This window comes from Mastigoproctus giganteus, chromosome 10, assembly GCF_048544385.1.
Source record: "Mastigoproctus giganteus isolate SK-2022 chromosome 10, ASM4854438v1, whole genome shotgun sequence".
Lineage (NCBI taxonomy): Eukaryota > Metazoa > Arthropoda > Arachnida > Uropygi > Thelyphonidae > Mastigoproctus > Mastigoproctus giganteus.
The window spans coordinates 71,875,114-71,890,607 of NC_143584.1; the positions used below are offsets into that span (position 1 = coordinate 71,875,114).

General features: G+C 40.1%; 1 protein-coding gene across 2 annotated transcripts in view; it reads right to left on the reverse strand.

Moving 5' to 3' along the window:
• Positions 1-15,494, reverse strand: part of LOC150079077 (DDB1- and CUL4-associated factor 11) — a 446,028-nt gene that overhangs the window by 319,578 nt on the left and 110,956 nt on the right. The window contains exon 1 of one of the 2 annotated variants that reach the window (XM_090383757.1): positions 11,574-11,644. The exons of the other annotated variant lie outside the window; for it this stretch is intronic. Coding sequence (XP_090239883.1) covers positions 11,574-11,579 — 6 coding nt within the window. The 5' untranslated portion in view covers positions 11,580-11,644. Of the gene's footprint in view, positions 1-11,573; positions 11,645-15,494 lie in introns of those variants that run through there. 2 annotated transcript variants of the gene reach the window in all.

The following is a 15,494-nucleotide window of genomic DNA, read 5'->3' on the forward strand; positions in this document are numbered from 1 at the left end:
AGTGGTCAAAAATATTTCTATTTGACATTTATAACAGAGGCAAGGAATATTTGTTACTGTGATTGAGTTACTGCATAAACAAATATGTATGACATGAAAAATTCTTTCCCAAATACCATAAATAAAATCACTGACATGCTATGATCTCAAAGAGTTAGGTGATAGTATTTTACAGCAAAGATCTTTTCCCACTACTCTGAACAAAAAATGCAGACTTGCTGCATTTTGTTTGTTTGCTTGATAATAACTTGATATTTTTTGAATTTTCATTAGAGAAAGCAAAGCACATACTATTGTTGAAAGATAATGTATATGAAACCTGGAAAAGGGCATGAACATTTCTGCAGTTTAACCTCAGCACATCATGAATATAGGCCAGCAAATGCAGTGATAAATAAAAACTTTGTCTACTTAAATTAATTTCATGTGGATTAACCTCTTCATAAAACAGATAGTTTAATTCCTTATTTCAAAGCTAATGCACAGTGTTGCTTTTCCCTATTCCTCCAGGAGCCCCATTTATAAAACCAGTAACTGTTCCAAATACTAGGTATTTCTAAAGTTCTTCAGCCCACACAATTGCATTTATCTCCAGTTATACTTGCAGGTACAACAGCCCTCTGTGACAGCATAGTTTCGGCACTTGTCAGTCATTTGGAGTGGTCTGGGTCAAAGTCCTGTCAATCACTGTAGGAATTTCTAAAGTCCTCTGCCATCGAGACTGTAGTTAGTTGTTCTCGGTTGGGAGTAGGGCCCTGTTATGAATTATTTTGGGTTTTTCAATCTGCAAATCAGGCTGTGAACACACTTGTATGGACATAATACACAATGGCATAATATAGTCAGAGTCACTGATGTATCTAATGAACAACATACAGTAGACTTTTGAAATAACGGCACCTTCGGGGATTCAATGTGCCGATTTTTTTCTTATCTAGAAAGTTTTATTTTTAATGTATTTAATGCAGAAATAATGAAACCAAATAAGAAATAGAGAGATTAAGAATGAAATTTTATTAACTGCACATAAAAACAAACAAACATGTTGACGATCCAATGTTATATTCTGCCATTAATATGCTTCTGCTTACACACCTTTCTATTTTCTTTATTATATCAAGTTCAGTCTGCGCGTGTAGCACAGTGGTGCCGCCAACGTCATCCCCACATGGCAATGCGAAAGGCTCGGGTTCGAATATCGTCGATGACACAAGGAACTTTCTTAGGCTTTTTTTCACTCCATGGCTGAGATAGTGGGTCTCAGGAGCAGATGTTTCCCCCCCACCCCAAGAAACTGGGGGTTTTCATCCAGAAACAGGCAAATCGAGCAGTGAACACACACAATTTACAGATATGGGTATATGAATTAACATTCCGGGTGACCGTAATGTAATAGTTTGGATTATATCAAATTTGTCACTAAGCTTTAATGTTGTTTCTTCTTTCTTCTCTGTATGAGGTTTATTAACCTTAGGAACCATAATGAAGGATTTTTAATTTAAAATAAAATGTAAAACAGCAGTATAATCCGTGATATCAGTACAGAATTCACTTTGAAAATGGCGAACGTAAACAAATACTGTAAACATGTGACTTGCTGTTTTCTTTTTTCGCCACTGCAAGATCTGCACAGTAAGTATACATTCACATCATGCACATGCAAAGCCACTCACACAATAATACCATGTACTTCCTGAGTAAGCCATGGCATTATATGGCACAACAGAACTGCTATACTGACAAGTGATATTCCAAAATCAATTCCTTTGTAGAAGTTAGACAGGAATACAGAAAATATTTCAAACATACAAATTACTGGGAGACGGGAAATATATTATGTAAAAAGAATAGATGGAACAGGACTATGGTATGTCTGCCAGGGGCAAAAGTTGATGATGTTGTAAGACATATATCATCTTTTAAGGACACAAAAGGTGATATTGTTGTACACGTTGGCACCAATGACATTAATAGTAGGAGATCTGCAGATTTACTTAACAACTACAGGTCAATGTTGCAAAAACGTCGTCAGGCAGGGTTAAATTTAAAGTATCTGCAATTCTGCCCAGACACGATAGGAGGGAATACATGATGAGATATTTGTCAATCAATTCAGCCCTGAAGGGAGTGTGCAAGGCTCAAGGGGTAGAATTTTTTGCAGCGTGGTCTGTGCTTGTTAACAGGAGAGACTGCTTCTACAGGGATGGGATACACTTAAAAGAAAGGGTGCAAGAATATTTGCTGATGGTATCGAGGCAGTGTTAGGTGGGTAGGAAAACTGCTAGCTTTGGGGGATTCACAGACTAAAAGGTTAAAAGCAGCCGCAGGCAGAGGTGAAGGTGATTCTTGCACCTCTATTAGAATAAGTAGCGACCTGGAGCAAGGGGTGCTGGGGGTTTCAGGGACTGATGCCAGTCATCGTGAAATAGGTGGTTATATGGGATGTGTTAGGGTGACTAGGAGTGAGAATAGGTGCATGTATACTTGCATGTATGCCAATGCTAGAAGTATAGTAAATAAATTTGATGAATTTGAGGTGCTGGTCAAGCCATCGAAGGCGGATATTGTTGGGATGGCAGAGATGTGGTGTCACACAGATGTAAGGGTTGCAGAGCTGGAATTTGGGGAGTACAATGTGTACAAAAAGGATAGACAGGATAGGAAGGGAGGAGGTGTTACGCTGTTAATTAAGAAAAACATAAAATCAAAAGAAGTGCATCCAGTTGATATAGATGAAAAGTGCACTGTTGAGCCAGTTTGGTGTGACTTAAGCACTGCAAAAGCAAAAATAAGAGTAGGAGTGTGTTATGGGCCTAATGACTCGAATGAGTACAATGAACAATTGTACAGAGAAATAGAGTGGGCTAGTAAATCAGAATGTCTTATAATGGGGGATTTTAACTTCCCAGATATTGACTGGAACTTGTGGGTTGGTCATTCACACACCAGTAGGACTTTTTTTGGATTTATTGGAAGATTGTTTTCTGCAGCAGCGTGTTCGAGAGGCAGCCGGAGAGAGTAATGCTCTTGATCTGGTTATCAGCAGTGATCATTCGTGTATTAAGAATTTGCAGATAAAGGTGCAGCTAGGTGGCAGTGATCACCGTGTACTAATGTGGGATTTACTTAAACATATAATTACCATCAGGGGTGGAGGAAAGGGGTTTTGCTTCCGTAAAAGTGAGTACAGTGGTCTCAGACAGTTTTTAAATTCTGTACAGTGGGATCAACTGACGATGTTACCAACAGTAAATTCTAAGTGGGAAGCATTCAAGGAATTAATCGTGGAAGCTACTGTAAGTTTCATACCTATTAAGAAATATTGTTCAAGGTTTGGGCCTAAATGGTTGTCAGATGAACTAATGAGACTCGTGACAGAGAAGAGGAATGCACGGGATGCATATAAATTATCAAACGACTCAGAAGCCTATGGCAGATGTAAGTGGGTCTGTAATCAGGTCACGGAGGAGGTTGGGCAGACAAAGGCAGATTGCGGGAAGTCTTTGGCAGGAGATGCTGAGAAAAGCAGCAAGGATTTCTTTACTTATATAAACTCTGGAGGGAAGGGGATGAATCTGATTGGTCCGCTTGATATCGATGGTTCCACTGTTGATGATCCTGCTCAGATGGCAAACAAACTGAATGAGTATTTTGCATCTGCATTCACACATGAGGAGTTATTAAGGTTTGAAAATGGCAGAAGGTTATCAAATTGTAGCAGGGTGCTTAATGATTTTGTAATGACTGAGAGCAAAGTGGAGGAGAGGTTGTTGAAGTTAATCATAGGAAAGGCACTTGGGGTGGATGGGATCTATCTGGTAATATTAAAGGAGGCGGCAAAGCAACTAAGCAGGCCCTTGTCCATAGTTATGAGGGCATCCTTGGACTTGGGGGAGATCCCCATGGACTGGAGATGTGCAAATGTATCCCCAATTCACAAAGGGGGGATCGAAGGGTGACACGAGTAATTACAGACCAGTTAGTTTAACTTCTGTTCTGGTTAAAATAATGGAGTCACTGGTTAAAGATGCATTGCAGGATCATCTAGACAAGACTGCAGCAATAATTCAGACACAGCATGGGTTTGTTAAGGGAAAGTCTTGTCTGACAAATTTGACTGGTTATTATGATGTGGTTACAAAGGAACTGGATGCAAAAAATAATTTTGATATCATGTATTTGGATTTCAGAAGGCTGTTTGTTTGTTTGGTTTTATTGGCGCATTAGCTACTAAGGCTATAATGCGCCAACACCTGGTCATAAAAAGTAAAATTTTAGTGGCCTAATGATTTAGGTCACTGAAACAAGTATAAACTAAAAGATAAATATCAGTAAACGAGTAACTATAATAAGATTTTTTTAAATGTGACTAAAAAGGTTTACTGAAGTCAAAAAGCTAAAAACAGCAGACACATTGTCATTGTCAGATAAAATCTGACTGAGTGTATATGGCTCAGTCAGATGGTTAAAAGCGGTAACACGGATATTGCTAAAATCTGGACATTCAATTAAAATGTGTCTAATTGATAAAATTGTTCCACAGGACTCACACATAGGAGGGTCATCAGCCCTCAGCAAGAAAGAATGTGTCAAATGACTATGTCCTATGCGGGTCCGGGCAAGAACAACTTCCTCCTTACGATTCCTGCGCAGACTAGACTGCCACGGTTCAATTACAGGCTTTATATGATATAATTTATTCGCAGTCTGTCTATTCCACGAATTCTGCCATTGGGAGTGTATCTTCTTGTGTATTATTTGCCTGTAGTCTGTATAGGGGACTGACAGGCAGCAGTTACTATTGGGAATTGCTGATTTGGCTGCGGCGTCAGCCAAATCATTTCACGTAATCCCAATGTGGCTGGGAATCCAGCAGAAGCGGATATCATATTCACGTCCACAGAGGAAGTGAATCTTCTGCTGAATACTAGACAGAACTGGATGAGGATTATATCTCACAGATATTAAAGCCTGTAACATGCTAAGAGAGTCGGAATATAAAATGAACCGTTGGTATTGGCATTCACTAATGTGATCCAAGGCTAACTCAATTGCGTGCAGCTCTGCAGTAAATATGCTACATTCAGAGGGAATCTGCTCCGATGTAGTGCTGTCTGTAAAGACAGCAGCAGATCCCACATATGATTATGACTTCGAACCGTCTGTGTAAACTGGCACAAAGTCAGAATGTTCAGCTCGGTGTGCTGAATAAAGCTGCAGGTAGACAGATGATGGAGTGTCCGACTTTCTCCAATTCCAAAGGGACAAATCACATTTCGGGACATGAGCATGCCAGGGTGGAAGGGGTTGCTTAGGTGTTTGGGCAACCTTGTCTACCTTGATATTAAGTTCTTTGAGTAGCTCTTGGAGGCGAATACCAAAAGGACAATTGGCAGTCTTACGGGTATTGTACACATTTTCCCATCATGGCTCAAAAACGGATAGCCACGTAGGGTGGTCTGGCAGGGATTTCAGTTTTAAAGTGTATTTAAGTGTATCCCGTTTTAGGAAAGACAACTGTTTACGTCGAAGCGATAACGGTGGTTCGCTTGCTTTGCCGTATAAGCTCTGGACAGGAGATGTGCGATATGCTCCAGTAGCGATATGGAGAGCCTGATGATGGACAGGATCCAGCCATCGAAGGACACTGTCTCTGGCTGAGGAATATACCTGGGACCCATAATCAAGTTTGGATCGCACAAGTGCACGGTAGAGCTGAAGAAGGGTGCATCGGTCTGCTCCCCAAGATGTAGAGGAGAGCGAGCGGAGAATATTAAGCCCGCGTGTGCACTTTGTGCGGAGTTGGCGGATGTGGTCCAGAATGGTCAACTTTTTATCGAATACGAGTCCCAAGAATTTTGTGCCTGCTGCTACTGGAATAACATTTTGTCCGAGCCTTAATTCAGATTCAGGATGAAGATTACGCTTACGACAAAAGTGTACGCAAACGGTCTTCTCCGGCGAGAACCTGAAGCCATTTACAAGTGCCCAGGAGTTGAGGCGATCAATGGCTTTCTGCAGTTGTCTTTCAATAACCCTCATGTTGCATGACTGACAAAATATGCTAAAGTCATCAACATAGAGGGCATTATTTACAGTTGGAGGAAGTTGTTCTGTGATGGAATTTACTTTGATGGCAAAAAGCGTGACACTTAATACTGAACCTTGTGGTACTCCCTCCTCTTGGTTAAAGGAACGAGAGAGTGAGGATCCCACACGAACTTGGAAAGATCAATTGGCTAAAAAGTTTTTAATAAAAATGGGGAGTTTACCCCAAGACCTAGGCTATGCAGATCTTTTAAGATGCCAAATCTCCAAGTTGTGTCATACGCTTTCTCCATATCAAAGAACACCGACACCAAGTGTTCCCGTTTTAGGAAAGTATCCCGGATGGATGTTTCCAGTCTAATAAGATGGTCCAAAGTGGACCGGTTCCTTCGGAAGCCACACTGAATATTGGAGAGAAGGTCATTTGATTCTAAGTACCATATTAAACGAGAATTGACCATTCTCTCGAGGATTTTGCACAGACAGCTAGTCAGAGCAATTGGACGATAATTGGTGGTGACTTTTGGATCCTTTCCTGGCTTAGCAAAGGCAAGAACGATTGCCTTTCGCCAGGAATCCGGAAACTGCCCTTCAATAAAGATTCTGTTATATAGAAGGAGCAGATAATCCATACATTTTGGTGAAATATGTTTGATCATTTCATAATGGATGCCATCTGGTCCAACAGCACTTGCTTTGGAAAGAGTGAGGGCTCTTTCCAGTTCCTGCATAGTGAATGCTCCGTTGTAGGGATATACGCTCTTAGACTTAAAATTAAGTGCCTGCTTTGAGTTTATGTTTCAGGACCAGGAACTCTGGGGAATACGAAGATGTTGCAGAGATGTTAGAGAATGTTTCCCCACGAGAATTAGCTATTGCAGTTGGATCTGCAATAGTGCATCCATTATAATCTAGGATTGAAGAAGGAAGAAGGGTGGGAGGCATATTTTCCCTTCATTTTCCGGATTTTATCCCAGACTACCTTAGAATTGGTAGCCTGGTTAATAGATGATGTAAAACGGATCCATGATTCCTTTTGACTCTGACGGCGAATGTAGCGTGCTTTGGCTCGTGCACGCTTGAAGGTTGGTCGTGGTAGGATATCGGCGGAATATCCCCCACGCTTTGTTTTGAGCCTTTTTTGCTGTTGTGCATTGTGAATTCCACCAAGGTTTGGGAAATGGTGGAAACCGGGCAGATGTTTTTGGAACTGCATTCGCAGCTGCTTGGACAATAACTTCTGTGATGTACGTTACTGCATCATTGATAGGCTCTTGGCTGATGGTACTGAGATCAAAATTTGCCTGATGTTGGAAGGCAATCCAGTCGGCCTGATCAATCTTCCACCGTGGTAACCTGAAAGGAAGACATGGTCTCCCACTGTGTAACAAGGTTATCACAGGGAAGTGATCGCTTCCATATGGATTCTCCTCCACTTCCCAAGTAAGTGAAGGGAGTAGAGAAGGGAGCATATAGAGAGATCAATGGCAGAAAAGGTACGGGTAGGCATGTGGAAAAAGGTATTTGTTCCGGTATTTAGAAGGGAAAGGTCATTGTCATTGAGCATACGCTCTATGACTCGTCCCCTTCCATTGATGTTAGCACTACCCCACAGGGTGTTATGTCCATTAAAATCCCCGAGAAGTAAGAAAGGGGGAGGCAACTGCGTTAGAAGATCATCAAGGTCTTCCTGGGAGATGTCAGTCCCAGGTGGCAAATAGATAGAGCAGACCGTTAATAAAAATCCCACCGTAAGGCGAATTGCAACAGCTTCTATGCTAGTTGTAATTAGCAAGGGCTGCACTGGGGTCTGGTTGCCCACAAGGATAGCCACACCCCCATGAGTAGAACCATCCGCAATTCTATCCTTACGAAAAATTGTGATGTTATGCATCGTGGGATCATCATTTGCCTTTAGGTAAGTCTCCTGCAAGCAAAAGCAAACTGGCTCATGCTTTTGCAGGAGAGCCTTGATGTCATCAGTATTTCGCCGGAATCCACGACAATTCCATTGTAGGAATTTAGCCATTATTTTGGCTTGGTGGGTCCATCAGGCGGCTTCCGAGGTGCTGAGGGCTTACTTTTGTCAGTCTTGGATTTATCTTTTTTGGGGAAGAATGGACGCTGTCCGGTGTCCATTTCTTCCTCTGCAAAGAGTTCCAAGACTGATTCATCCGGTACCTCCTTATTCTCTACATCCATTTTTTCTGGTTTTGCGGGTGGCTCTTCCGAACTTTTTAGCTTTTCTTTACCACTTGGTTTGGTAGTGGTGGAGCATTAGGAGGTACGGATATAGGAGTGGCAGCTGATTGTGTTTTTTTGGTGGGTTTTTGTGAACTCAATAAATAGCGTGCAATCGGAGTGAATGACTCTCTTGGTGGTATAGTCATCTCAGTTTGTGTCCCGATAGTGCTCTTAGCAGAAACCTTCTGGGCATATGAAGGTTTCCCGCTATTTATTGGTTGTATACATTTTCTGGCCTCTGGGTAGGAAATATTCAGCTCTGTTTTCAGTTTTTGGATTTCTTTTTCATCCTTCAACCGCTGGCATGCTCTTGAGTAGGCAGGGTGCTCACCTTGGCAGTTGACACAGGTGGGTTTTGGAGCTGAGCATTCCTTTCTCTCGTGGTCTTTAACACCACATCGAGGACAGGCAGGGTTACCACGACAAGATGTTTGTGAGTGGCCGTATTTTTGGCATCTAAAACACCGCAGTGGGTTTCGGATATAAATCCTGACTGGGCAGTTTAGATAACCTGCCTTGATGGAACTTGGAGGCCGTGGGGTGTTAAACGTGAGGATAAGAACTCGGGTAGGGACGAGATTCCCATCCTTCCGTATCGATATTCTCTTTACAGCTGTCACTCCTTGGTCTTTTAATTCAGAGCAGATCTCTTCTTCAGAAACATGAAGAAGGTCCCACTCTGAAATGACGCCTCTTGAAGAGTTCAAAGTTTTGTGGGGGGTTACAATGATAGGTATTCCCCCTATTGATGTGGCGTTCAGGATTTTTTCCGCCTGTTTAATATTTGTAGCTTCGACCAAACCTGCCAACCCTTCTAATCCTTTCTGGATGAAGAAGGGTGACATCTTTCCAATGGACTGCTCTCCGGTGGAATGGAGAATGAGGAAAAGCGGTGTCACTGATGGTGGCGGTTTATCCTCAGTTCTGGCTCGTTTTGCAGAGGTGTTATCTGCGTCATCATCTAGATTAGATAGGGGCCTTGTTGGGGCCCCCAGAAGAAGGATTTAAATTACTCATGAGAGTAAAGAAAAAGTGTCTGATGCCTAAGTACCTCACCCACCACGGAGCCCTACGAGGGGGCACCCACTCGTGAACTAGCAGGTACTGCATACACGAATGGGACGCCGAGTTCGCTTAGAACACCATACCCACGTTACCAATAAGTCTTTATCCCGTCCCAGGACCAAAGGGAGGGAGACTTATTGGAACGCAGTTGACCCTAGCAGTATAAAACCACCCGCCGATTGATCCCAGTCGAGCCGGTCCGGGACCACCCGTCTTGTCGAAGCAGGGGCCAAAGTGGTGTATTAAGGCTGGGCCCCTCAACCACCAGGATCCCCCCTTCCGCTTCCACGGGTCGCGGCGCACGGCTGCACATGGCAGATTCCAATGGTGTAACCCTGGAACCAAGGTATGGGCATTGGATCCCAGTGATGCTAATCTGGAAAACCAGCAGCATCACTGGGAGGTCCCCTCACCATGTACAGGTGCCCACGTCGAGGGGTTTTCGGAAGGCTTTTGACACTGTTGCGCTTGGGGGACTGCTGTATAAATTGGAGCAGAATGGGATTAAGGGTAAGTTGCTACAATGGATGGAGGGATGGTTGAGTGGGAGAGGATGTAGGGTGGTGATTAGTGGGTGCTGCTCTTCGTGGACTAATGTTGTTAGTGGAGTCCCACAGGGTTTGGTGCTGGGTCCTCTGTTGTTTTGTATATTTATCAATGATATTGATAAAGGTGTATGGGGCTTATGTCGGAGTTTGCAGATGATACAAAGGTTGGCAGGGTTGTTAATGACAGTAGTGGCATTGTGCTGCTGCTGCTGCTGCAACAGGATCTGGATAATTTGGGTAGATGGGTTAGGAGGTGGCGACTGAGGTTTGATCTTGACAAATGCAAAGTGCTGCATATGGGTGGAAGTAACCCCAGAGAAATGTACCAACTGTGTGGTACTACATTTAAGGTGGTAGAAAATGAAAAAGAACTCAGTAATTGTACAGTCAGATATGAAGTTTTCTGATCAATGCAGACAGGCTGCCAGGGCAGGTCATGGGGTTTTGTCAATGATATATAGGAGTTTTGCGAGCAGGGAAAAGGAGGTGATTGTCGCTCTGTATAAGGCAACGGTCAGGCCACACCTTGAGTACTGCGTACAGGTCTGGAGGCCTCATTTTAGGAAGGATGTAGATTTGCTTGAGCATGTACAGAGAAAGGCAACAAGATTGGTGAGGGGAATGAAGGGATCCTCTTACCAAGAGAGGCTTAAGTTCTGCAAATTGCAGTGGCTGGAGACTAGGCACCTGCACGGTGATCTGATTGAGGTGTATAAGGCCTTGAATGGGTTGAGAATGCTGAATTCTGATGGGATCCTTCCACTTGTTCAGATTACGAACCTAAGGGGGCATAAATTCAAATTAAGAAAAGACAGATGTAGAATAGATGTGCGGAAATTTGCCTTTAGCCAGCGGGTGGTTAATTGCTGGAACAAACTTCCATCTGTCGTTGTGGAAGTTGATAGGTTACATAAATTTAAGGAGGAACTGGACAGGTGTTTGGAGGGAATGGTGTGTTTTTTTTTTTTTTTGCTGATGCTGCATAAACTCATACACTTGCTTTCTTGCATCACATGCCACTACTACTACTACTGTACCTATTAAGTTTCCACCATATGTGAGTTAATAAAAAAAATCAACACTGGTTACATAACTGACAAGCTTCATTGCTTTTTTGGGCTTGAGCATGTTTATTAGAGAATGGCGGGCTTCCAACGTCACTTATAACATGTTGTCATCTTGCACAATAGGTCATCACACAGATATAATTATACATTTTTCTTGCAAATATACAAGTTCTGAAACTTTAAAAACACCCTGTACACCACTCCATGTTCTTAAACTTGGTTGTAGTTTGAGAGAAGTACTCATTTCTTTGCATGTTAAGTTCCTATACTGGTATTACCATTTAATAAATACTGGGTCAGAAACATAGCTTAGTCTGAAATGTTAATAGCATTTCTACTTTGGTACAGAGAATATATATGACTAAAAATAATATACACTTAATGATTTATTTCCTAACATTACAATCTCATTTAAGGATTTTATTAGGATATATTGCAGTTGCAGCTGGAATGAAATTTTGTCTAGATCTTAATCCAACGAGTAACTCTCGCATACTCATTCATAACCAGTTATTTTTGAATATCTGCTCGAAAAGGGATAAGCATTTTATAAGTGCAAAATAAAGTTGGCTGATTATTATTAAATTTGATGTGCAATTACCTTCATTTTATTTCTTGGAAGATGATTAAACTATAAACTACAAATCTCTTGAAGCACTATAAAGGTTATCCATATACAAAACTTCTTGATCACTAGAAATATGAAAGAAAACATCTTGTTAAAAAGAATTTTTGGGGATAAACTTTAATGATGTGCATCAACAAAACTGTTGTAAAGAGAAATACAACTTGATATAATTTCACAAGGAATGGATAATGAAACAATATCATAGTCATTCGTACATGCATAATTTCTTTTACGTAAAAAAAAAAAAAAAAAAAAAAATTAATTACAATGTTCTTTAATTATAAGGGGAAAGATGTGTGTTAACTTGGCTAAAAAAAATTGGAATGATTTTGGGAAAGACATAGAAAATAGGCATCAAGGATATGGATTGGTAAGCTGCTTGTTTTGGCAATTAGTAAAAAAAAAAAAAAAAATCAAATCAAGGAGTAAAACTATAACCAAAGTAATTAAAATTCAGGAAAGTGAAATTTAAAGAGATAGATATTTTAACTGTATAGAGCAAATAGGTCGAACTACTAAATGAAGCAGATAAAGTAGGAAAATGCTCAAAAGGAGAAAATAATTTGATTCTATCTCTATTGTTGGGATAGAAAGGACCAAAAAAAAAAAAAAATTACTGTATGAAAAAACTACTATAGAAGAAATTGTCATAAATGATGAAGTAAGGAGGGATAACTATTACAGTTGAACCTGTGAAATCTGACAATTCATTATCTGGCACTATCTTTTATTTATTTTATTTTTCAAGTTTTGTTTTCAGAAGTGGGGAAGCTCTGCATCTATTTTCATACAAAATTACTGTAAGTTAAAAAAAAATTAAATGGGAAGTTAGTTTTATATGGAAAGTTATTAAAAAATATGGTGGTTTATTTTCAGCAAAATATACATTTTCCTTCATTTCCTTTAGTATTATCCAAGTAAATTTGCTGAAATATTATGAAGTCTGCTAGGAAAAGGGTATAAGATTCCTCATCTAGGATAAGATGCCAAATAATGAAAATGCAATATGGTCATAGTAAAAAAAAAAAGCTGACAAGAAGAACAGTCTCAGAAGGGAAAGTAGTAGTGATTGCAATAAGAAAAAAAAAAAAAAAAAAAATTATAATGCTATATTATTATTACTAAGCTTCACTACAGAACAGACTGTAAGTGCCTATATACTGTGGACATCTCACCTTGCAACAAAAAGGTTTCTACTGTGCTCCAATGGTATCAAAATTTTCTTAGGTTATGGAACTGTTATGGAAATCAAGAACAAGATTAGCAGCCTTAAAAAAAGTTTTTGGTTTCATTATTTATACACAAAGCATTAGCTTGGGGTAACAATTCACTAAACACTTTTCCTGTTTAGTGAATGATTTTTTAAAACTTTCAGGGTGTAGCTTGTTCACAACATTGGCACAATATTTTCATCCATATTCTACCTAAAGGAATATTAAGTGGCCCAAAGGATTGTCGATGTTTAAAATGCATACATAGATCATTGTCTATTATGGAAAATAGTTGTATTGTCAAGCAAAATGTTTTGTCATATTAATGAAAGGCAAATTTGAATTACTGATGTTTGCCCATAAGCACCAAAAGTTCTAGTTATATAACTATATACTAACAACAAGCAACAATTATTTCCCATTCCAAAATACAACGTGTACAGTATGGTATATTACAGAAGGGTAAAATCTTATTTTTAACGTACTGTTCATATACTCAGTGATCACTGAATTGTGGCCACCCCATCCATAATGGACTATGCCACATAGCTCGCAGTATAGAAAAGCTGAATACAACTATGTATACTACAGCAGTGGTAATTTGCATCTGGTCATGCAAGTCAAAGTGATAAAATAGCAGTTGTGGGACATAGTAAAGATATCACCAAGTTTCAAAAGGGCATGATGTGGGAGCTCATGCATCGTGTGCTTCCATATCAGAAATGGCATGTCTTGTTGGTTGCTCATAGCCCACTGTGGTTAAGGCGTACAGAAAATGGTGTTGAACAAGTCAAACCAACTCCTGCCAACAGAACTGTAAAGGATTACAGAAAGTGCATGTTTGTGGTGAGCGAAGGGTGCAGCACATTTTGTATGAACTCAACGGTAGATCACTGTGTGACAGTTGACATCACAATATAATATCCTAAATGGCGATGCGCTGCGCACTCAGATGTATGGAGTTCCATGGAAGAAGACCCAAAAGGTACCCTCTCCTCACCACTGATCATGGCAAATGCTGTGGTGTCAACACTATGCTGGTCAGAAGAGTCCAAATACCTGGTGCAATGCACTGATAATTCATGTGTAGCACAAGCAACATGAATCCATGGACCCATTGTGCATGGTGCCTGCTATACAGGCAGGTGGTGGTTGTTGTTTAATATGGGGGTATGTTTTGCCAGCAAGAACTTAGGACCTCTGGTGTGTATGTACCAATGTTTCACTAGTAAAGTCTACTGCAGACTCTTACTAGACCATGTGCTACTGCCCTGCTGCATTTTTCCTGGGACAGAAATAGGATCTTTCACAATGATAATGCAGTGTGCCATCAGGGAAGCACTGTGCACAAGTGGTTTCAGGAACATAGTGAAGATATCATCCATCTTGATCGGCCTCCAAATTCACTTGACCTCAAACCAACTAAACACCTTTGGAATGCTTTGGAACAGGAAGTGAAGAGTCAGCTATTTCATGGAAAGCCTTTCAGGCGGCATGACTACAGATCCCTATGGACACCTTTAGACATATAATGGAGTCAATGCCCAGACAAATAGTGTCTGTTATCCATGCGAAAGGTGACCCAACGCAGTATTAGGTAGGCTGTCACAATTCAGTGATCACTGAGTATATGTACCATATATTTACTGTATATAAAATATTTAACTGTACTTTTCAAGCGCACTATACATTATCCTTCTCTAAAAAAAAAAAAAAGTACACTAGAACAATATTATGTGCAATAAGCTGCAGAACTGAAATGCACTATTCTTCACATTTTTTAATGACGTTAATACGACTACCTGAAATCTGGAAAAATTCCAAGCTCTATCAAGGATCGGGTCCTGAGATTGCTGGATTTGGGAGGTTGACTGCACAACAGGTACACCAAGTCATGCAAACAAGGTGCTTTTAGAAGTATAAGATCCTGAAGAATGGAGAAAGGATTAATCATGGAGAAAGGATTATAAAGGGCAATTCTAAAGCAGCTTCACAACTTTAAGCCCATGACTTCTATATCTTTTGAATATGGGAAATATATCAAGCAGTTCAAGAAGGTTGTGGTCTTGAAGTTTACTGTTTGCTAATAATTAGGAGTTTTTCTAGTAGCTGATATGCACAGAACAAAATGTCCAAAAAGTTCTTGATATGAACTTTTTCAAAATGGTCTGGTTCTGTGATCTCAAGATCCACCAACTATTGGATTTTTTTTTTTTTTACTGCAGGTATCATTAAGAATCAATTTTATTAGCCATTATTATAACAGAATATTAATTTCTACATCACCTCATCTAATGCCTGATATGCTGGGGGTGCAACAGGAAATTGACATTTTGCCACATAACTGATGATAATCACAATGTGATATAATAGTTAACAATAAAAACTGTAAGACCACAGCTTTCATTCAGTGCTTGGCATGTTTTGTTAAATTATAAATGCACAAAGTTATAGGTTTATAAAGTTGTGAAGCTACTTTTCAATAACTCTGTATAAAACGGGGTAAAAATTGAGGCAAACTGCACTCTTTAGTATAGTAGATGAAACTGATACAAGTATCCTAGCAAAGAAGATTACTAGTATTGTTGACTTTAGAAACTTTGGGAGATACCAGAGTCAAAACACTTTTTCTAATGTAAACTACAGAAAGTTATCGGAACATAATTTACATTTAGGATTTGTT